The 23780-nt window shown below is 39.5% G+C and overlaps 2 protein-coding genes across 3 annotated transcripts; both read left to right on the top strand.

Moving 5' to 3' along the window:
- Positions 1-2769: 2769 nt before the first annotated feature.
- si:ch1073-303k11.2 (thiosulfate:glutathione sulfurtransferase) lies at positions 2770-10225 on the top strand. Of its 2 annotated transcripts, XM_054792906.1 has the most exons (5): positions 2770-2920; positions 7928-8043; positions 8591-8719; positions 8803-8965; positions 10049-10225. In XM_054792906.1, exons 2-5 carry the CDS (start codon positions 8031-8033, stop codon positions 10098-10100), a joined length of 357 nt encoding a protein of 118 aa, XP_054648881.1. In that variant the 5' UTR covers positions 2770-2920; positions 7928-8030; the 3' UTR covers positions 10101-10225. The 2 variants fall into 2 exon arrangements, with proteins under 2 accessions (XP_054648881.1, XP_054648880.1); XM_054792905.1 differs by lacking the exons at positions 7928-8043; positions 8591-8719; positions 8803-8965; positions 10049-10225 and adding an exon at positions 5767-7919 and having other exon boundaries at positions 2772-2920.
- Positions 10226-11577: 1352 nt separating this feature from the next.
- On the top strand, positions 11578-23706 carry zgc:195212 (DUF4554 domain-containing protein). The gene is made up of 12 exons (XM_054791911.1): positions 11578-11771; positions 11948-12038; positions 13609-13662; positions 13739-13851; positions 15106-15189; positions 15269-15324; positions 17287-17358; positions 19757-20148; positions 22965-23123; positions 23210-23291; positions 23421-23531; positions 23609-23706. Exons 1-11 carry the CDS (start codon positions 11751-11753, stop codon positions 23479-23481), a joined length of 1185 nt encoding a protein of 394 aa, XP_054647886.1. The 5' UTR covers positions 11578-11750; the 3' UTR covers positions 23482-23531; positions 23609-23706.
- The last annotated feature ends 74 nt before the right edge of the window (positions 23707-23780 follow it).

Raw genomic sequence — 23780 nt, forward strand, 5'->3', positions numbered from 1 at the left:
AGGAAGTGGTTGTCATGCAGCCAAAACCACCCGAAGCGCACAGAAAAGCACGTCTATGATTCCCCACGTAGATAATGCATAAAAGCCGGGAGCTTTGGCAGGGCCCCATGAAACCCGTTTGAGTTTTTCCTTAAATGACCCTTCAGTACCGGCCCTTTTTGGACGATTTTGAGTGATTTTTCGAGGCACACAGAATATTGTGTTTGGGGGCTGTATAAACACGGAAAGATTAGACTTTCGTCTTTCACCAGAAAAAAAAGTCTGTCTCTACCTTTTTGCGTTCTCTAGTAACCAGCAGTAGAACATACAGTAGGTAAGTTTCAGGCAAATATCAGTTCCTGACTACAAAGGGAGAAAAGCAGCTTTTTGTGAGAAGATACATTTCAAGCGTCACTTTCACTTTGACACGAATATGTTTTTCGTTTGTGACAGCTCGAATATCTAAACAAGTATACCACAACATAAACAACACAAAAAAGGGGCTGTTTTACACCAAAATAACAATTTGTTTACAAATATAACACCATCACCTATTTTCAATTTTCACATTTGCATGCGTGCATGCGCAGACGCTCCACAGACATAAAGATCATAGCCGGTCACATATAATATACATAAATAAATACAAATACAGATACAATAAAAGACCAAATACCGCCATATTTGAACATAAACAAGCATAAGCAGAGTGCAAGGATGGATTCACCTCGAGGATTCAGTTAGAGGGTTTTTTTTTGTAAACGGAAAAATACCATCCATCCAAACATATACAGTATTGCTAGCAAACACTTTTGTCTTATTTTTTCAGTGGCGATAAAAAACAAATTAAAATATGCAACCAAGAAAAGAGGGCTTATAATTTATCGATTTGCGTGTTTTTCTCCTGCGGGATTTTTTGCTAGCAGCACCTTTTGTTCCTACGTTTTCCTGTGGCTTAGCCCTGAGTTTTTCATTGTTTGGACTTTGTATTTCTTTTTGAGTTTTTGTACTCCCCTTTTTCCTCCGGGGAGGTCACCTTTTGTATTAAAGCCTTTGTTCCTATTTTTGTGTGCCTCTCTGCATCTTGGGGTCCACGCACACCGCACACGCCAGCCCGTGACACCAGCGGTCCTTTTCCTCATGACGATTCTGCTTTTAACAGGAAACTCTTCATTTTTGTTGGCCAATTCCGCAATTCTGTTTACACAGAAATCATCGGGCCTACTTTTGCTGTACTTTGAAAGACGCTGTGGCTTCTGCACTCCCACTCGGAATCACACTCCTCCACTCAATGAGACGTTACCTGAATCGTGAATTGCAAAACTTCAGAGTCGTTCTAAATTGTTTGTGTGTTTTGCCTGACCAAAATGTTCTCCAGCTGTTCCTGCTGGTTCTCTCCGATCTGCTCCATCTGGACAACATATCCACAGCATGCACACAAATGTGTCGACGTCCAAGCGGCACATTTTCTGCGCAAAACAGCACAAGTCGCTTCACGTACGTTTGCGTACGTTTCTTCAAATCTTGCGCTGATGTCCTCGTTCATGAACATGAAGTATGCAACAAGAGCTCACATTCACACGGTCTCACCCATCCATGTCAAGTCAGGACATCCATGCTATTAGTCACAGCACACACATTCCCCCATTTTTTCCCTGCAAAATGCCTTTGATCTAAAGAGTTGTAGCTACTTTCACATCTCTCAACCCATTCAGACCGTTCCAACATCAAAGCTTTCAACTAATTGAGGGCATTCATGCCATTTTCCACATTCCAAGAATTCCCACTTTTCTTCACATCCCATTTTTCCAAACGCAAAATGCCTTTGGTCTAAAGACTTCCAGCTACTTCCCATTTAGACCGTTCCTAAGTCAAAATTCTCAACTCATTGGGGACATTTGGCCTTCATGCTGGTGTTAGCATGCTAACGTTAACATGTTAGCATTGCTAGCATGCTAACATTAGCATACTAGCATTTTTAGCTGTTTTTATGGGTAGAGACGTATATAAACACTTAGCACAACCATGCTAGATGTTAGCATGCTCACAATGCTAACATTAGCATAGTAGCATTTTTAGCCATTTTTGTAGCTAGACACTTATATAAAGACTTAAGACTATCATGCTCGGTGTTAGCATGCTAATGTTAGCATGTTAGCATTGCTAGCATGCTAACATTAGCAATCTAAATATGTTGATAAAATAAATGTAGGCCTAATATTTATGGTGTGAGTCACAATATGGGGGGAACTAGGCTGCTTGGCGGAGATCTGTGCTCTCAGAGTGCTTTTCTAGTTTTTGCATGCATTTTTCCAATGTAAAAATCGGAAAACAGCGGCATCGGTTCATGGATCGGCTCAAGGGGAAGGCTGCTTCCCTGTTTTTGCTGCCCTGCTGTTGTGTAAATAACAAAGAACTTGCAACCTCTGCCAGCTTTACCCCACAAAGGGATTAACATTTAGCGTTCCGCGCTCCAGTCACAATAGGGGAGGGAGACTAATAAATACACATGCGTGCATTCCTCACCCCCTACACTCAAAGGCCCACATAAACACACGGCCAAGCTGACCTAATGTTCTCATCAGTCGGGCACCTGGAAGTTTTTAACATCGCTTTTAACACAATTACCAGCAAAAAAGAAAACGTCTCTAAAAACACCAGCAACATCCTCGTCAGCAGATGGTAACCCCCCCCCCCCCACACACACACACACACACACACACAAACGTTGTTGAGAAAGGGAGCACGGTGAATGAAAAGTGCTCAACACCATGTGGAATGGAGGAGAAAGGGGGAGGGAGAGGCACTAAGAGGAGACAAATAGGGGATGTTGAGGAGGAGGAGGTATTTGGGCGACAGCTTTGCACAGCGAGTCAACGCCAAGAGAACGCACGGAGAAAGACAAGAAAAGACAGTGGAAACATTCATCGCCGTCCAACAGGTACAGGAAACCAATTTTCTTTGCTGTGTCCGAAACAGAAAACAATGAAATGCTTCATTCGTGGTGTCTGAGTCGTCTGTGACACTTGATTCAAGTTCCCACCGAAACCACGGAGCGTACGCCGTTAATGTGGCACGACTCCAAGGAGTGTTTTATTAACGTGTACAAATCCAAACGTACGTTCATTCATTGTTCTTTATTACCGGTCGGTACACAGGAACTTAGCATTTTCAACATATCAAGAGTTTTATTGTGCCTACTATTGTGTCTTTTGAGGTATTTGTCGTCTTGGGTTTTTGTTCTGTTTCTGGGGTGTCCAAGCTTTTCCCAGCGAGGGCCACTTAGTGAAACATGAAAGGATGCCACTTTGCCACTTGGATGTTTTCTAGACATTCCAAAACGTTGCACATGTTTCAAGCAGAAAGTGCATCTCGGCTTTGTGATATTGTTGAAAAAGCCTATTATTCGGTCTTTTTTCCCCATTTTTGCTGATTTGGTTCTATAGTTTTCCAAATATAGAATAAACATAATTTTTGTAAATATTTCAACTCTACGCTACTAAAATGACATTAGTTTTCCTCATAATATTATAGCATTATTTTTTTCTCCTTGGTGTACGCCGCACGGTGGTCTGGTGGTTGGCATGTTGGCCACACAGTCTGGAGATCAGGAAGACCTGGCTTCGATTCTCCATTGGGCATTTCTGTGTGTAGTTTGCATGTTCTTCCCGTGCGTGTGTGGGTTTCCTCCCACATTCCAAAAGCATGCATGTTAGCTTCATTGGAGACTCTAAATTGTCCATAGGCATGAATGTGAGTGTTTGTCTACAGTCTATGTGCCCTGCCACTGGCTGGACACCAGTCCAGGGTGTACCCCGCCTCTCGCCCGAAGTCAGCTGGGATAGGCTCCAGCATACCCCCGCGACCCTAACAAGGAGAAGCAGTATAGAAAATGGATGAATATTTTTCTGTTAATATTTTGTCTTTAAACATTTTTATTCTCATTTTATGAGAACATCATTTCTGATGTTTTTTGTTGTCCAATTCTTTCAACTTTCTTGTCAATTTTCTTCTCGTTAATTATGACTTTATGTCCATAATATTTTTACTTTATTTTGTCACAATATAAAACTTTTTCCGCAACCTAATTTTCCCAAAAGTACAACCTTATTTCTTGTTTTGCTTGTTTTTCATAATATCACAACTTTCGTGCTTTTTAAAAAATATTACCATTTTATGCTGCGTTATTTTTCCTTATAATATTATCATGTTATTCTCATAAAATTACAACTTTTTTTTCTAATATAACTTTTTTGTCTTAATATTTTGACTTTATTCTTGTACAATTACTGCAGATTTTTTCATGTGTGCTGTTGTTTTTTTTGTTTTGTTATATTTTTAGAATGGCCCACGGGCTAATAAAAAAAAAAAAACACTGACCACTGGCCGCAAATGGCCCTTGTGCCACACTTTGGGCACCCCTGCTAGACTAGTTTATGCAGGGGTGCCACCAAGGATTTGGGGGCCTTATGAAAAAAAAATATCCCCAAAAAAACTGGCAAGTCTTTGTCTATTTTCGCAGGCCCCTGTCAGTCTCGGGCCCTTAGAATCACCACGCCCTAAAGCAGGGGTGTCCAAAGTGCGGGCCGGGGGACATTTGTGGCAGCGACTATTTGTCTGTTGGCCCATGGCACATTCCAAAAATATAATTTAACAAAAAAACAGCAAAAATTGAAAATTCAGCAGTAATTTTCCTCATAATAAAAAAAAAATTGTAGTCTAGTGAGAAAAAGTGGTAATTTTATGAGAATAATGTTGTAATAATATTAAGAAAAATAACTTAATTTTAGTAGCATTAAGTTGAAATCCTGAAGAAAAAAATACTTTGTTTTCCAGAGAATATGAGAAAGAAACAAAACGACAAATAAAGTTGTCATTTTAGGTAAAATAGATTGCGGAAAACGTCACAATGTTACAAGAATAAAGTCAGAATAACATGGAAATAAAGTCAAAATTTACAAAGGCGAAAAAAAGGTAAAATATTAAGAAAAAAAAATCTCACAAGAAAAAAACTCTCAATGTTACACAAATAAACTCATACTGTAATATTTATATTAAATATGGGGAAAAATAATGGGCCGCATGGTGGTCTAGTTAGTGGTTAGCATGTTGGCCAACACAGGAACAGCCTTGGGCAGGTACTCCGGCTTCCTCCCACATTCCCAAAAACATGCAGGTGAGGTTAATTGCTGACTCTAAATTGCCTATAGGTATGAATGTGAGTGTGAATGGTTGTTTGTCTATATGTGCCCTGCGACCAGTCCAGGGTGTACCCCGCCTGTCGCCCAAAGTCAGCTGGGATAGGCTCCAGCATGCCCCCGTGACCCTAATGAGGATGAGGCGGTATAGAAAATGGATGGACGGATGGATGGATGGAAAAATAATAAGAAGAAATAATTAAGAAAATGGAAAAAGTTAGAATATTATGGTAGTAATGTCAAAATATTATGGGAATAAAGTCCTAATACTACAAAAACATTTCAGATTATTTAAGAAGAAAGTTGACATATGAGGGAAATGTTAAAAAAAACAACAGCAAAAATGGGAAAAGACGAGCAAAGTTGCTCAAAAAATAGGCTTTTTCCCCTCCAGCATATGACAAAGCTGAGGTGAACTATGCTGCATATCCAACTTGTTAGCATATCCATATGTTACTTTACCAAATATCAAAGTGGCAAAGTTGCACCCTTTCATTTTTCACTACATGGCTCGCTGGAAAAAGTTGGGACACCCCTGCTCCTATTTTTGGTTCGCCTTTCCCATCATTCTTGTCATGTTCCTCCACAGACATGACATCACCCCACCCAACTATGCTTCTCCTTTTTCTCATGAGCTGGCCTCCCCTCAACTCCCGCCTCGCCGCTTTGGCCGCGTCGGCCGCTTCGGCCGATTTGGCCGATTCAGCCGATTCAGCTGCTACCGCCTCTCCTCCCATCACGCGCCCACGGATCACCTTTATTACAGACTTCGTTTGGGAATATTACGATGGCGACGACGACGACCAGGTCAGCCGGCCTCCTCCCGAGGTGCTCGCCACCACGCGGACTGATTTCCTTCAACGTGAGCTCTGCCAATTTAACCCCTGTTTGGAGAACCAGGTGCCCTGTGCCGAGCTGGCGGCCAGCACCCGTTGCCTCTGTCCTGGCATCAGTGGGCCTGACACGCCTCCGCATGCACCACGCGTGCATGTGCTGGCGCCAATCCCTGAAGGGAATAATAGGGGCGAGGTGGAGGTCCAGTGGTGTTCTCCGTCCTCCGTGGTGACTCAGTACAGAGTGGTGGTGGAAGGAAAAGACGGACACGTTATGGAGATTGGCAACGCCTTCCGACGAAGCCCGGTGGGCTTTCTGGAAGCAGGAACCAGGGTGTGTGTGGAGGCGGTGAACAAAGCCGGACACAGCACACCTTCACAGTTTTCCTGCCAGCGATATGATCCTCCTTCGTCTTCAGACTACCAAGTGCTGGCGGCCATCATCGGTGGTGGAATCGCCCTTTTGCTCCTCATCTTGGCCGTGATCTTCTGGAGGTGCTGGAAGAGCAAGAAGGCCAAGAGAGACTCAGCTGATGGACTCGGGAACCCTTCGTACAGCAAGGAAGGGACTTTGTGATCTAGACAGGATGTCTACAGTAGGACAAGGTTATTTCCCATAACAAGAAATGTGTAAATATACATTGTACAGCTGGGGTGTCCAAACTTTTTCCAGCGAGGGCCACGTAGTGAAAAATGAAAGGTTGCACTTTGGGTCACTTTGATATTTTGCAAGCAAGAAGTTATATCTGCTTCCAGAAAAAACTGCATCTCAGCTTTGTCACATACTGCAGGTGAACAAGCCGATTATTAGTCTCAACTTTGCTCTTCTTGTCCCATTTTTGCTGTTGTTTTTTTAATATTTCAACATTTTCTTAAATAATCTTTGTAAAATGTTATTTTTGTGATATTATGACCTTATTTCCATAATATTTGAACATTTTCTAATTTCCAAAAATGTTCTTATAATACGACAACGTGTTTTTTCTCTAATATTTCAACTCTATGCTACTAATATGACATCAGTGTTCCTCATAGTATTATATGTTTATTCTTGTCAAATTGCAACTTTTTTCTTTTTACATTTTGACTTTATTCTCGGAAAATTACAGCTGTTTCTCCCCAGGTGATTTTTTTTTTAATTGTCCAACTATTTCAACTTTTCCTTATAAATTTTCTCCTGGTCATCTTGACTTTACCCCCATAATATTTTGACTTCATTGTTCTAACATTGTGACCTAATTTTCCTAAAATTGCAATTTTATTTGTTGTTTCTTTGGTTGTTTCTCATATTTCTCTGTAAAGTAACGTCTTTTTTTTTCATATTTCAACTTTACGTTATTAAAATGATGTTATTTTTCCCTGATAATATTACGTTATTTTTATTTACTTTTTCTCGCTTCATTCCAATTGTTTTATTACGAGGAATGTTACTACTGATTTTTCCATTTTTACTGTTGTTGTTGTTGTTGTTTTTTTTGTGAAATTATATTTTTAGAACGTGCCAGGGGCCAATAAAAAACAGCGGTCCCGGGCTGCAGTTTGGACACCCCTGATATAGCGTAATTTTGCTACTATACAAGGTTACAGGGCTAGAACTACATGTTTTTTGCTGGCAAACTGACGTATGTAGATTTCTATTACAGTCTTGTTAATATTATTTTGTGATAATAAAACTTGGGTAATACAATGAAGTGAGTACAGTGTGTTCCATATATGCATTCATTTTCTATTCTGTAGGAGTTTTTTCTTTAGCAGTGATGGTTTTAATAGAGCAGTTTCATTCAATTTTGACTTCCTGGTTTTGCTATTTGTCTTCATTCAATCAATCACTCACACTTCCTCAATAGCTCAACTTTTATTTTGATATCAAAGTGGCGCTTAAAGAACGTTGATATTCTTGTCTGCTTTTACTGCAAGTACCGCCTCCTTTCTCGTTATGGTCCAATGATGTTCCACAAACAACAAAGTCAGGAAGAAGCTTCACAGAAGGAAGAGACTACTCTGCGTAGCGTCCTCCAGGATGGCGGCTTCAGGTGAGTGCCATCTGAAAATGCTCATATTTAAACGTCATTTTAATACTTACATTACATACGTTTTAACATTGAACGAGTGTTGAGAAAAGCCTTTTGTTTTCGTTTTAGACGAAGCCCTTTGTTTACCCCTCGTAACTTAGCGAAAGACAAACTAACATGAACAGATTTGGAGTCGTGTTAATACTGCGGGCGATAAAGTCATCTTTCAGCAAACACCAAATGTTTATTCATTTGTCAATTGAAGGACGCCTTATGACTCAGCAAAATGTTAACGCGTGAGTGAACGATAACAGCCGGGAGTGTCATCAAGCAGCACGAACAAACAATATTATTCCTAATGAAACAGGAACGTTGCTACTCCAGATTGTAGATACGTATTCACCTACATAAATATTAATATACATATTTTTTAATATCATGGCAATAAAGTCATAATACTATGAAAGGAACAGGACTATTGAAGAAGAAAGTTTAAATATTGGGAATATTTCATGCTGAGGTTCATTTATAGCATCCGTCAATCATTTATTTCCATGTGCTTCACTAGCTACACGTGACATCTCATACAAGGATCTGAGAGTGCTTTTGGATAAAGGTCAGAACCTATTTCTTGTCGATGTCCGTACTCAGGAGGAAGTGGATAAGGGACGCATACCTGGATCCATTCACATCCCAGGTGAGGTGTCCTTTTCTTGTCATCTTGCATGGAATGCTGCTAAAGTTCAGCACTTTAATCGTTTTCACATGTGAGTCATGTAGTTAATGCGGTGGAAGAGGCCTTTGCAATGGATCCACTAGCCTACAAGACTAAATACGGAGTCGCCAAGCCACCGTTGGACTCCTCAGAGCTGGTCTTTCACTGCCAGATGGGCAAGCGAGGCTCTGTGGCCACGAGCAAAGCGGTGGAACTTGGCTACGTAAAGTAAGTCAATGATTACGTCTATGCCCGTCACGATAACAAATTTTGCTGGTCAATAATTGTGCTACAAATTATCGGCGATAATTGATTTTATCGACAACATTTTTTAGACCGTTTTTTTCATTTGTCATGAGAGGTGTAATTCACATTTTACCACTCGATAGTACTCAAGTACAGTGTGCGGTGTACCTGTGTCAGACATTAGCTTGACACAGAAGTTGCCTGTATGTATGTTTCTGCAATGTAGCCAGCGACACAGTTTGCGCACCATTTTGCGCTGTTTTGTTTATATTTGCACACCAAATGCCTCAGTAGGCGTTGACTGTCGGGACGAAGACTCCGCTGCCCGAGGCAACTACATCGGTAGTTGTTTTGTTTTTTTTCCCCCAGTTGAAAAAAACGTCCTTGTCGCTTGTCGGTCGTCTGTTCAGGCGTTCGCCGTGTTTATTCTGTTTAAAACTGAAATGTTCCCAACCATGGCTCCTGCGCCCTCTTCATGTTAGCGTATGCTGCATCACGAAGCTAACTGCTAAACCCTCTGAATCCACTCACCAGTAGCCCCGCCTCCACAAAGAGGCTGAATGAGATGAGGGTTCACTCTCTCCGTTCATTCCACTATAGAACCGACGCGCACAGACAGATGCAGAGTGAAGTGGCACAGAGGTTCGAGCAGATGAGAATTACCGACCTGGGTTTTTCTTATCGTTCGATTAGTCGATTCATCGATTATGGTGACAGGCCGAATTACATCTCACAAAGCACTTTCATACCTGTGCCTTTGAAATTATGGCACAGTGAGCCTCCCCTCAGAAGATAATACGGCGCAGTTGGGTTGTTTTTCTTTTTTGTTAAGCCGAGGTGCCCACTTGAAACTTTGAAAAACCCTTTTTTATAGGAAACAAACTCTCCGTCTACACTAATTACATCCCACTCTCACAGAGCTCAGAAAAGCTTCTTGGCATGTTGGCAGCAAGCATGAGATTTGTTTGCCAAAATGTATCATTTGTTGTTGCTCCTAAATGTCTACACATGTGCAGCATGTATTACGTGCACAATGATCACAACTCGTGTATTCTTGTGTTTCAGTGCACGTAATTACACCAGAGGATACAAGGAGTGGTCTGAGAAGGAAGGGTAGTGAACACTTGAATGCTGGATTCAGGGGGAAAGATATATTTTTGTCCTTTTTTAAAATCTTTTTATCCCATTTCTGTTTTCAGCTGCACTCTGTGTTGTAATTCTATGAATAAACTGTGGTAGTTACCCAGTTGTACTTGTCAAGTCTTAATATCTAAACATGCAAAAATTAAGAATAACACGGGAAAAGACTATGCAGTTGTTAGTTTTTGCTTGTGTTAAGTGATGATTTGTTTTACAACATTTTTTCACAAAATAAATATTTTGTAGCGATAACATTTATCATACACTAAAATGGTATGTTTAAGAGAGTTTTTTTCAGTAATTCCAATAATTTCAACTTTGTTCTTAATCATCATACATTTTCTTTTTGTAATACTATGACTCCCAGAATATTTTGACTTTATTCCCATAATATTATAACACTTTCTAATTTACTAATTTTCCCCAAAAAATTCTTATGCCTTTTTTTAAATGCATTTTTTCTTTAATATTTCAAAATTGACCTTTTTCTTGCTACAATATAAATTTTTTTGTCTTTATATTTTGACTTTATTTTCTGAAAGTTACAGCTGTTGTTTGCAGTTGTCTTTTTAATTGTCCAACTATTTCAACTTTTTCTTAGATTTTTTTTCCTCATAATTTTGACTTTATTCCCATAATATTTTGACATTATTCTAATTTATCTGCAACCTAATTTTCCTAAAATTACAACTTTGTGTTGTTTGCCTCTCATAATATTTATTTTTCATATTTCAACATTATGCTACTAAAATGACATTTTTCCTGATAATATAACATTATTCTCATAAAATGACCACTTTTCCTCACTAGCTTACACATTTTTATCATGAGGATAATTACTTATAATTTTTAATGCATCTGTGTCGGCTCTCAGTCGTACAGGAGTTGTCCATCGAGGGAAAGGCTTCTTGAGACGTCATCTGTACTTCTGTGAAGAAGGTGTCGGACGTTTCGCTCCTCATCCGAAGAGCTAAGTCAGCGAACTAATAAGTGCTGGTAGCCTAGGCCTTAAATACAGTAAGAGTGGGCGGAATTAATTTGGACCCTGTGTTCAGCAGGTTACTGAGACCAAAACCCACAGCTCTTACTCTTGCAAATGAGGTGAAGCCAGGGCCGAGCCAGAACAATAGATGCTAACGAGCCAGTATCAGAGTCGTTCATACCCAACTCAGGGAGCGACACTTCCCTTTTATCGGAGGTGTTAATAGCAGGAGAGGATTATACCACTACTCCTCCCAGGCTTAGTGTAAGGAACCAATAGGAGGAGGGTGTTGGCACACCAATTCCGCCCACTCTTACTGTATTTAAGGCCGAGGCTACCAGCACTTATTAGTTCGCTGACGAAGCTCTTCGGATGAGGAGTGAAACGTCCAACACCTTCACAGAAGTACAGATGACGTCTCAAGAAGCCTTTCCCTCGTTATAATTTTTAAGTTTTTGCTGTTTTTTTTTTTTTTTTTTTTTTTCTTGGTAAATTATACTTTTTGGAACATGCAGCAAGGCAGTACAAATCAGCCCCGGGCCGCACTTTGGACACCCCTGTTGTAAAGGACCAGCACCTTTTTGATCTACTCATTTGTGGTCAATGGCACCTGCGGAAGTCCAACACACAAGCTAGCCCCGCAGGATGCAGGAACAAATAAAACAGGTAAATAATAAGTGTTTTTCAAAGATACAACACATGTTAGACATAAATAGGCAATTTCGGTGGTATTGTGTAGAAGTGACCGTAAGAGTTCAGAGAATATACAAACATTTTCAAGTCAAGGCTAATTAGCATAGCCGCACGTAGCATGCTATGCTAGTGGTTTTCTCTTACCTTAGGTGCTACAGCTGTTTATGCTTTTGGGAAAGCAAAGTCAGGGGGGGATTTTGGTCCTCTTTTGGGTGGAATCTGGAGCAGCAAACTGCGCTGGTAAGTCATAATCTATAATATTGTGCTTTCTAGTTCATTTATATGACAAAACGAAGTAGAATTCAGATGTGCGAGCATTGAACGAGTCGTTCAAAATTCGCGAGTGCTTTACTGCATTGGGACTCACGGGTACTCGTCTCTGTTAACGCGTTCACTTACTCACGCTTGTTGCCGCTAGCTAAATTAAGACAAGGAAATCAGGCAACATGTCAGGGTGTGATTTAATGCTGGATAAATTGGGAGAGGTGACAGAGCTTTATGCGCATGCACTCTGTGATGGGTGATTCGAGTGAACTGACAACTGATTCGTTTGTATGTTTGTATTGTACTTTATTAATCCCACAGCAGAGAAATTCACTTGTTACAGCAGCTAGCAAGATACGCAAGTAAAGAATACATAGTGACTACAACATGGTTCAGGTGGTGCAGGTGTTGTAGAGCCTGACAGCGGTCGGTATGAAGGACCTGCAGATTCTCGCATGTTTTTTGTGCATACTCTCTGTGACAAGCGATTCGTTTTTGTTTTACATGTGCGAGTTTGTGCACACACGCTGTATGACGGGCGACTCCAGTCAGAAAATAGTGATAGAAATTTCGGCTCTCGGCTCACCAAAAGGAGTCGGCTCTTTCAGCTCCAAAGTGGCTCTCAGATTTTTATGTCTTAAATTAATGTATTACCAAATTATGTGTATTGTGTAAAATGAATTACTAATGTAAAAAATGCATTAAATGAAATGTTTATTATTTAAATGAATTTATTTAAACCTCAAAGGACAGCAACAAAAATATAATATTATACTATAAAACACAAATTAGGTCAAAAGTTCTTCAAAGTTCTTCATGCAAATTTCTATTTACAACAACACGACATAAGCAAAACACCACACGACAAAACATAAATTATTATGTGCAAAACAACAAAAAAAGCAGGATTAAAAAGGGACAGATTTTTGACTTTCCCCTTGTGTGTCTCGGCAACCTGTCTCCCTTCCCTGCAACACTGACTGAAGTGTCGGTCGTGAGCGAATCGGCTCTAAGAGCACCACAGTGTGTGTTGAACCCCGCCCCTCCCCCTGCTCGGTGTGGACACGGAAACGCCGCCACTCATCCTGGCCAGTGACATTCACCTTTAACAGAAAAAATGACGAAGAAAAAACTGATCGGCTCCCGTCGTTCATTTCAAAGGGAGCCGATTCGTTTGCGACCGACACATCACTACAGGAAAAGGACTGGAGTTTCCCATCATTGAAGTGGAAAACAGTGGTTACAAAAGCAAAATGTTGTCATGGAGGCCTACACAGATGCTTTTTGGACATGATTATTTTGTCTCCTAGCAACGGAAAAGGGCACGTTAGGTTTAAAATTGCTTGTTTTCTTGTCTTTTTTTTCTTCCCAAATACAATTAGCAGATTCCATCCAGTGAGTGCAGAAGACATGGATGACTCACTTTTAATTTCCTCACGTAAACAAAGCAGCAACATATTTCAGGGATGTCACTGTTGCCTGCAGTTGTTTGGGTTTGCACAATAAAGCAAAAGTGTAACCAAGCTGTCCCCCACATGTGGTCCAGTTGCAGCTGCTGGTCCCAAGTGGAGAGGCGTCCGAATGGAAGCACTCCAAAGTGGTTTGTACAGTACTCACGCACATTACTCTTATGCTGGAGATAAACAAATGCAAATAGCTTCTTTCTGCTGTTTCAGTCCTTGCGGATTTGAAGTTTCTCGGTTCAGGACACGTTGCTGGGCCTGACCCAGAGGAACTGTGCGCTTTCACCGACGTGCACGGCTGCCTGAGATTACTGCTGTCCTTTCAGGTATAAACATAGCCATGACTAGTTTGGAAGTATCTCATACTAATGGGGACACTATTATAATAATAATAATAATCTTCTTCTTTTCCTTTCGGCTTTTCCCTTCAGGGGTCGCCACAGATGCCTCCATCTAACCCTGTCTTCAGCATCCTCTTCTCTCACACCAACTACCTTCATGTCGTCTTTCACTACATCCATAAACCTCCTCTTTGGTTTTCCTCTAGGCCTCCTGCCTGGCAGTTCCAAACTGTGTATCTTTTCACAAAAAGCTGCTTTTCTCCCTTTGTAGTCAGGATCTGATATTTGCCTGAAACTTGCCTATGTTCTACTGCTGATTACTAAAGAACGCAAAAAGGTAGAAATAAACTTTTTTTTTTCTGATGAAAGACAAGAATCTAATCCTTCTTTTGGTAGGTCCAATGTTTATATAGCCATAGAACACAATATTCTGTGTGCCTTCAAAGATCAGTCAAAATTGTCTAAAATGGCCGCTACTGAAGGGGTTGTCTTTTGGAAAATGGCTGGGATTGAATGGGTTAAATAATCGCCGTAGATTTTCTTTTTGTAATATTATCACTGCCATAATATTTTTGCTTCATTCCCATAATATTATCACCTTTTCTAATTTTCTAATTTTCCAAAAAATACAATTTTGTTTCCTATAATATTACGACTTGCATTGCATTTCTTTAATATTTCAACTCTGTGCGACTGAAATTACATTATTTTTCTCATAATATTATGAGTTTATTTATAAAACTTTCAGCTTTTTTCTTGTTAGAATACCACTTTTTTCCTAAGATTTTGGCTTTATTCTCATAAAATTCCATTTTTTTTCTTTAATTTTTGCAGTTTTTATAAATATTTATATAACTTATTATGAAAAAATAAAAATTTTTCTTTAGTATTTCAACTTTTTGCTACTAGACTGACGTTTTTTCTCATAATATTACAACGTTATTCTCGTCAAATTACGACATTTTCTCGCTGGATTACAATTTTTCCACTCTTGCTGTTGTTGTGTTTTGTTTTGTTTTTTTTTTTGTTTTCTTATTAGGTTATATTTTTAGAATGTGCCTCAGGCCGCAAACGGTCCCTGGGCAGCAGTATGGACACCCCTGTGTTATGGTAACATCAATAGAAAGTAGTTGGATGGCACTTTCTGCAAGGGAGTGTTGCAGCCATAAAGAATTTCCCAATTGCGCGACTTGTTTTGAGGTTCCACTGGTCGATAAAGGAATTCTTTATGCTGTGCAGGTAAAAGACATGAGATCTTTCACTCCTGAGTGGCTGGCTCGTATCAAAGCTTTCCTGCACACATTCAGTCTGGCCAACGCAGAGGTAGGCTTGGTTCATATTTACACTTCCTTGTGTTGAAGCAATCAGAGAAATGTTAACTCTTTTTTTTTTTTTTCCACAGACTAGAGTGCACCTGCGATGCAACGTCCCTCAGCAGAGCATCCAGCAAGAATTCAGGTCTGCTTCCTTTTCAGGGTACCCAAGCAGCTCTGACACCCCATGATGGAACTGCATCCACTTTTTTTTTAGATGAGGTTTGGCCTTATTTCCCACTGAAAAGCACATCAAATAGCGCATGTTGACTTGAAATGGATTTCAGTCAGTACACCGACCCCCGCAAACAATTCTATTTAATAATTTAATAATTCTATTTAACACCCAAAGCGCTTTACACTGAAAGCCATTATTCACACACTGGTGGTGGTAATCTACGCAGGGGGGGGTTAACCAGGGGGGGGGTTCCAAACCAGCGGGCGACCAAAGGTCCAAAGGTCCACTTGGTTAAAAAAAAAAAAAATAGTTGCTATCAAGGTGTGCAATCCCGTTCACTTCCCCAACATCAGGGTCCTCCTTCAGTTGGCCTGTACCGTCCCAGTAACATGGTGTGAATGTGAGCAAAGTGCCAGTACCTTGAAGCGTATGAACACCTACATGAGGGCCAGTATGACGCAACAGCGGCTGACCTTGCTGGCACACAATCACTACAAAAAGGTTATCAACCTGGAGGAAGTGGTGGACATATTTTCCAAGAAAGATGATGCTGAATGAGCGATAGGTAAGGCTGAAACACATTGTAGCCTGTGTAAATAGCATCCACCACTGAAGCCATGGCATGCTCAGTCGCCCAGTAAACTGATGAACTTATCTAAATAGGGCAAGCTTGATGTTGGCATTTTGCCCTTAAGTTTTTAATTTGGAGGAAATAACATTGTTGTTATGTCTGTCCAAAATATGCATCAGAAATCTGTTTTTTCGGGCTCCAAATGCAAAATTTTCCCTGCTCTGGAAGGGGGGACGCCCCACTCCCACACCCTCCTCCCGCTCGATCGCTTCGCTTCCTCGCAAAAGGTCCGTTCACTCAGATTTTTGAACCCCCCCCAAAAAATATCTGGTTACGGGCCTACTACGTCAGTAGCTACAGCTGCCCCGGGGTATACTGTGGATGGGTGCCACACCTACATAGATGCACATGCTTGGATTTGTTATTAGAATACACGTATTAGTCACCGGGAACATTCAGAAAAATACCAGCGTTTGCCATATCCTTGTAACTTTTTCCATAAATAAATCAATAATATTGAAAAATAAAGTGGAGCAAACATTGGAGGCTTCACTCTATCATGCTTTTTGCACACGAATTAATAAGTCATCACTGTTTTAGGGTTGACTACCACCCATTATTAGTCCAACAATATGCACGTTAAAGCAAATTTTAAGTATTTTTGGCCTAAATTAAGCATTTTCAAGCATAACTAGAGAAGCACTCAGAGAGCACAAACCTCCGCCAAGCGCCATAGCTTCACCCATATTGTGATTCACACCAAAATAATAATCCTACATTTTTTGGTCTTTGACATTTTGTAGAACTTGTTGGAAACTTGTCTTGTATTTTGTGCTCTGGCCGTTTTTTGGGGAGTTGCTGTATATGCCGAAAGTGGTCCTATCTCGCAATGCTAAAGAATCCTTTAAAAAATTCCTGGATCCAGACGGCGATCCAGATCACCCCCAAAATTTTATCAGTTCTTCCATAACCAATTTCTGAGAATTCCTGAAAATTTCATCCAAATCCATTTGGAACTTTTGAAGTTATTTTGAACACAAACAAACAGATAAACACCGGAAAAAATACAACTTTTGCACTCCGCACCTCCGCACGTGGAGGTAAAAATGACAAAATGAAAATAAAATACAAATGTAACATATGGAAAGATACGTTGACATGTAGTATTCTACGCTGGTCGCTAGGTGTCAGTAATGTTACATAAAGACCCCAAGTAAAAAAACTAACACGTGTGAGTCTATACATGTATTATGTCTTATTTTCATTATTATGTTTACTATTGGGTAATATGACTGTAAAGGTGACCATCGGAGTGTTATTTCATGGTGAAAGAAGTGATGACTGTATTCATTTTGCAGAGCCACCTTTACGAGGAAAGTTAAACTGGCAGAGCAGCATTCATTGATGTTGGACGTCACCTGCAGGTCCAAGTCAGTAAGCCTTCACTTGTTTAGGCGCACTCGTACAGTCCAATGCAAAAGATGTAGCAACACAGTGTTTGTTTTCATATTCTGCCCCTCTCATGTAGCTTCATCAGTCATAGAAAAGTTTACAGCAGGGGTGTCCAAAGTGCAGCCCGCAGGCTGTATGTGGCCCACAGCACATTGTAAAAAAATAAATTAAAAAAAAAACCTAACGAGAAAAAGTCGTAATTTTACAATAATATCTAAACACGAGGAAAAATAATGTCATTTTAGTGGCATAAAACTGAAATATTAAGAAAAAACACATTATTTTATAGAGAAATACGGGAAACATACAAACAATTAATGAACTTGTAATTTTAGGAAAATTAGGTTGCGGCAAATGTTCCAATGTTGTGGGAATGAAGTCAAAATTAGGAGAAGAAAGAAGGGGAAAAAAACAGATGTAATTTTACGGGAATAAATTCGTACGTAATATTATGAGGAACAATAATGTCATTTTAGTAGCATAGAGCTGAAATATTCAAGATAAAATGCATCATTTTTTAGAAGCCGTAATATTATAAGAAACAAAGTTGTAGTTTTGGCGAAAATTAGGAAATAAAGTCAGAATATTATGGGAATAAATTCAAGAAGAAAATTTACAAGAAAAACGTTTAAATAGTTGGACAATAAAAACTGCAAAAATGGCAAAAAAACCAGCTGTAATTTTTCATTTATTTAAAAAAAAACAGTTGTAATTTTACGACAATAAAGTCAAAATATTAAGAGAAGAAAGCTGTGTGCTAATGAGAAAAAACATCAACATTTTATAAGAATAAACCCCTCAAAAAAATAATGTCCTCATAAGTGTCATTTAGTTATAATAAAAATAAAAATCAATAATAATAATAATGATAAAATGTCATTTAGCTTGGAAATATTAAATTATAAAATTTTTTGGAAAAGTAATATAAGAAACCAAATTGTAATTTTAAGGAAAAATAGGAAATGAGAAAAAGTTATAATACTAAGGGAAATGAAGTCTAAATATTATTATGGGGAAAAAAGTCAAAATCACAGGAAGAAAATTTACAAGAAAAAAGTTGCAATAGTTGGACAATAAAAAAAGTAAAAAAGACAACTGCAAAAATGTAAAAAAAAAAAAAAAAAAAAAAAAAAAGCTGTAATTTTACAAGAATAAATTGGTTCTCAATTATTTTCTGTCATGCTTCCACTGGGGGACATGAATGTTTTCACACCCCCTTCCCCCGGGTTTGAAATACAGTCAAACCTGTCTTAGCGGCCACCTGTATAGAATGGCCACCTGCCTATAGCGGCCACTGAAAAACTCATGTTGTAGACCCTGTATATAGCGGCCACCTGTCTAACACGGCCAGCAGGCCACCTATTTTGTATCCCTTGGTCAATATCTGACCGCATATAGCGGCCAAAATTCTCGCTCTTTTTCTCTCTCTCTCTCCCCCCCAGCTGGGCGTGCAGCAGGAGCAGGGACAACTGGACACAACGGCAGCTAATTAATCCTTCCCCTACTTAACTCGGATTAGGGGAAGCTGTGAGACGCCAGTTCCTTCCATGACAACTCAGTCTACGCACTCGCGGCTCACCAAATCGCTCAAGCCCTTCCAGATTCGGCGTCTCCACAGCTGGGTGTTCCAGTTGTCCCTTGACCTAGCCTTTTGCAAATTCTCTTGTGTTTTTGAACCTTTTACCCTGGGGGTTCCACAAGCTGCGGACCCCAGCGCCTTCAGTTCACTCCTGTGATTACCTCCACGCTGAAAAGCAATTGATGAAGAACTGCCATCCACTTACCTTGCTTCCGCATTCTGTGGTCCTCTGCACACGCATCCGTAACACTTCATGCACGAAAAAAAAATAAACTCACATTTGAAAGAAGAAACATGCAATAATGTTTTAAATGTGAAAAGATTTTATTAAAACTTTTTTTTATTAAAACTAACATTTTCTTCAGCCAACCAAATTCAAATTCAAAAACAAAATATGGCCTCCAACCTGTCTATGGTGGCCACCTGCCTATAGCGGCCACTTTTGCCGTTTCCTTTTAGTGGCCGCTATAGACAGGTTTGACTGTACTATGAGAACCTGCTCATATCTATTTATTCATCTGTATTGTACAGACTGAACTCCAACACGAAACCAGCGAAATGCAAGAAAATGTAGAGCAGTGAAGTATGCCAGCGTATTTATTTAGTCAAATTGCGTGCAGAATATTCAAAGTCGTCCCTGCCTCCCCCCTGCTGTCCCTGTACATAGCCCTCGCTGGAAGACGTTTGGACACCCCTGGTTTCTAGCATTATTATGGCATGTTCCCCGATGCAGCTTTTGTATTGGATCCCATGAGATGTTCTCGTTATTCAATCAAGCCAATAAATGTTTGTTGAAGTGCCAACAAGCTGGGGGGCAAGAGGGGAGTCTGGTGTCATGGCGGCCACCCCGTCCTGGGCAGCAGGTTGCCCCTCAGCATTCCACCTGAAGCCATGGACCGCGGCCTGTACGGCGAGCTCAGCACGCAGCTTGTTACTCTGCTGTCCCCTTGTCTGCTGCAGTACCCCAATTTGGAAGCCCGACTCACGCACGTACAAATATCCTTTCCCGGACACATCATCTCACACGAAAGCCACACCAAGCAGTGTTCCTTGACTCGTGGTCAGGTGTTGGCATACAGCCCCGCCAATGTTCCCATCACATCCCCATTACCCTTCCTCAGAAACCTTCCAGCTCATTTGGACTGCCAGGAAGAAGGCCTGCGTGTCCTTAGCAGCCCCTCCTACACAGGTACTGTAGACATCAGCTTGTACCCTTTTACACAATTTCTTCTTTCCAGAACATGCCTAACTCTTTACAAGGGACTTTCTGAAACACCACAGCCTTTTTTCACCATGACGTCTGAGCTACACAGTTTAAGCCTGCAACTTTGCCACTTATGAAGTTTTGTAAGCTAACACACGTAGATATGCTAACAAGTTATACGTGTGTATTTCAAGAAAAAACTGCAAGGTGAAATTTTAATTGTCCAAATATTTCAACTTTCTTCTTAAATCATCTCTGTAAATATTCTTTTTGGAATATTATGACTTTATTATTCCCATAATATTTAGACTCTTCCCATCACTTTTTCTCATTTCCAATTTTGCCAAAAATTACAACTTTTTTTCTTATATTATTACAACTTTAAAAAAACATTGATTTTTTTTTCTTGAATATTTCAACTCTACGCTACGAAAATGACTTTTTTTTTCCTCATGAGTTTATTCTCATAAAATTGCAATTTCTTTTTCTCATTACAATACGACTTTATTCTCATGACATTTGTTTTATTTTTTTATTTTACTTGTATTTATTTTATTTACAATTTTGTCTTTCTCCTCATAATTTTGATTGTATTCCCATCATATTTGGACTTTTTCTAATTTCCTAATTTTCCCTAAATTACAGCTTTGTTTCTTATATTACAGCTTTTAAAAATGAATCATCATATTCTTTTCGTAATATTATGACTCCCAGGATATTTTGACTTTATTCCCATAATATTATAGCATTTTTTGTGCTAATAATATAAAATATATTATTTTTCCTCGTGATAATATGAATTTATTCTCGTAACTTTATCAGCAACGGCATTTTCCTAACATTACAACTTCATTCATTGTTTTGTTTGTTTCTCAGAATATTTCTCTGTAAAATGGTGTCTTTTTCTTTAATATTTAAATTTATGCTATGAAAATTACTTAATTTTCCTGACTTTTTGATTCATTTTATTTTACTTATTTTATTTGTATTTTTTTCTATTTACCATTTTGTCTTGTACATTTTTTTCTCATAATTTTGACTTAAGCCCATAATATTTTGCCCAATTTTCCCCAAAAGTTTTGTTTCATATAATATTATAATATTAATATTAATATTGAGCATTTCAACTCTGTGCTACTAAAATAACATTATTTTTCCTCATAATATTATGAGTTTATTGTAACTTTATCAGCAACCGAATTTTCCTAGAAATACAACTTTATTCATTGTTTTCTTTGTTTCTCGTGAAATTTTCTGTAAAAATGTTCTTTAATATTTTAGTTTTATGCTACTAAAATGACTTAATGTTTTGTAATTCTTGTAAAATGACGTTTTCTTGCTAGATTACAATTTTTTTATTATGAGGAAAATCACTGCAGATTTTTCCAGTTTTGCTGTTTTGTTTTTCAAAAAATAAGTTTTCTTGTTAAATTGTATTTTTAGAATGTGCCGCGTGCCAATGAAAAAACAACCGTCGTCCGCAAATGCTCCCTGGGCCGCACTTTGGACACCCCCTGCTCATTATTTCAATCATGAGAGTAATGGATCAGGAATAAACTAACTCTGAGTTGGACACAATGGACTACTATTGACTACTACTACTACCAACTACTGAGCTAAATGCTTATCTATACTTTTCTCTATGCGACAGTCAACTATGCGCAACCCATCTGCATAAAAACAGACAAAACTGCAGAGATTCATTCGCTCGGCTCCGTCCGTCGACACAGTTTGAAAATATTTTTCTCTTGGCTGAACAAAAGATCTGTTCCAAATTATTTTAACAAGCTCAGCGTGTCCATTTGCTCGCTACATAAAATGACTTCCAGCTTTGGGAGCTCCTCTCCAGCTCATGGTTTGCTTGATCCTCAGACTCGTGGAAGGATCCAGTGAATGGGTGCAGCTAAATGACTCGTTCGCTCGCATATTTGACATAATTGCTGGAATATACCCTACATTTCTACAGTATACCATATCAACCTTTCATTATTTGTGGCGTCCAAAGCTGAGCGTGCTCGCACGGCGCAGCTACAGTTGAAAAACAATCCTCAGTAAGATAATCAAGGCACCAGATTGATCCTTTTTAGGATTGCATTCGTGTCATAACAGGTTTTTTCATATGAAAAGTTCTTATTTTCTTTCTGTCACTATTCATTTGGGCTAATTTACTAATTTCGGTCCTCATATCAGTGTATTCTATTTGAAGTGCACTGCGGACATTTAGAGTCCAGTCTTCCCATAGCAAAAAGTAGCATACTTAAAGTTCATTTTATTAAGTATACTTCAGTATATGTATAGCAAGTATACTACAGGCCATGTACTTTTAGTGGACTAGAAAGTATACCAATTTAATACCTCTTAAACGTTTTAAATGTTATACTTTAGGTAGACTTTTCAAGTTAATTTTAAGTTAGCAAACGTACACTTTACAGTATAAAACAAGTACACTCATCTATATACTTCCTGTCACGATAATCGATAGAATGATTAATTGAACAATAGAAAAAAAACGAGGTCGATAATGTTGACGCCTCGAAATTGACATGCGCGACATGTACGTACTCCTGTTCCATTTACTTGTCTTGCTCTAGCACACAGGCTGGATGACCGAAGAGATGGTTCACTCTACTTGTGTCTGAGCGCAATGGTTGTATAGTCAAATGAAAGGAAAGAGTGAGCCTCCTGTCATCTATTCAGCATCTGACTTGTTAGCATATGTACAGTACATGTGTTGCTTTACAAAATATCAAAGTGGCAAAGTTGCATCCATTGCTGGAAAAAAATACTATCTTCCTCTGCAGAGCCATCACACGATGGAAGCGTTGTGTACACTGTGGACCAAGAAACAAGTCAGACTCCGAAGGAAAAATTACATTCGCATCCTATAGAACAGAAACTGTTGGTCTTCCTCTTCCTGCAGCACACCGACCCCTTCGCCTCGCATCTTTCTGACTTCGTGGGTGAGAGGCTGGTGCAGAAAACACAAATCAACCCTAAAAAAAATCTAATAAATGGAGCTTGACGATTGCCTGCAATGTCATTATAGTCACGGAGGTCCTGATTGAGCGCCACCTGGAGGAGATTCTGAACAACAACAGGAGGGCGATCACTGCCACGCTGCAGGAAGAGTTAAGAAACACACTGAAGACTCAGCAGAACAGAAAGCAGGCAAATCTCCCCCCCCCCCCCCCCCCCCCCCCCCACACACACACACACACACACACACACACCAAATGTCACAGTTTATGTATCTTCAGGACCAAGAGAAGCTGCTTTCAGCTACTGAGGTCATTCTTAGCTCCACCATCAACATCGTGAGCTGCAGCACCAACCTAGACTTCAGGAAGGCCTGTATGAATCACATGCAGGTGACAACATTTACATTTCACCACATGTTCACAGCTAAATTCAGATGTGCAGCAGCAGTACACGTGTGTGTGTGTAGGTACAAGACACTCACCAGCTGTCGGTCTCTCTCCGTGAAGCCTTGCTGAGGGTGTCAGTGTGGAGGTGTGTCCCTAAGAGCAAGTGCTACTCTGCTCAGGTATGAGGGGAGCGTGGTTATGTTTTGACATTTGTTGTTGTTGTTATTGTTTGTTTGTTTTGTTTTGCTGTAC

Source organism: Dunckerocampus dactyliophorus, chromosome 11, assembly GCF_027744805.1.
Source record: "Dunckerocampus dactyliophorus isolate RoL2022-P2 chromosome 11, RoL_Ddac_1.1, whole genome shotgun sequence".
Lineage (NCBI taxonomy): Eukaryota > Metazoa > Chordata > Actinopteri > Syngnathiformes > Syngnathidae > Dunckerocampus > Dunckerocampus dactyliophorus.

Coding starts and splice junctions, on each gene's coding strand:
- si:ch1073-303k11.2 (XM_054792905.1), top strand. CDS start 5,769: ATGACATCACCCCACCCAACTATGCTTCTCCTTTTTCTCATGAGCTGG.
- zgc:195212 (XM_054791911.1), top strand. CDS start 11,751: ATGCAGGAACAAATAAAACAG. Junction 11,772..11,947: donor TGCAGGAACAAATAAAACAG/GTAAATAATAAG, acceptor CTCTTACCTTAG/GTGCTACAGCTGTTTATGCT. Junction 23,124..23,209: donor GCATCTTTCTGACTTCGTGG/GTGAGAGGCTGG, acceptor ATGTCATTATAG/TCACGGAGGTCCTGATTGAG.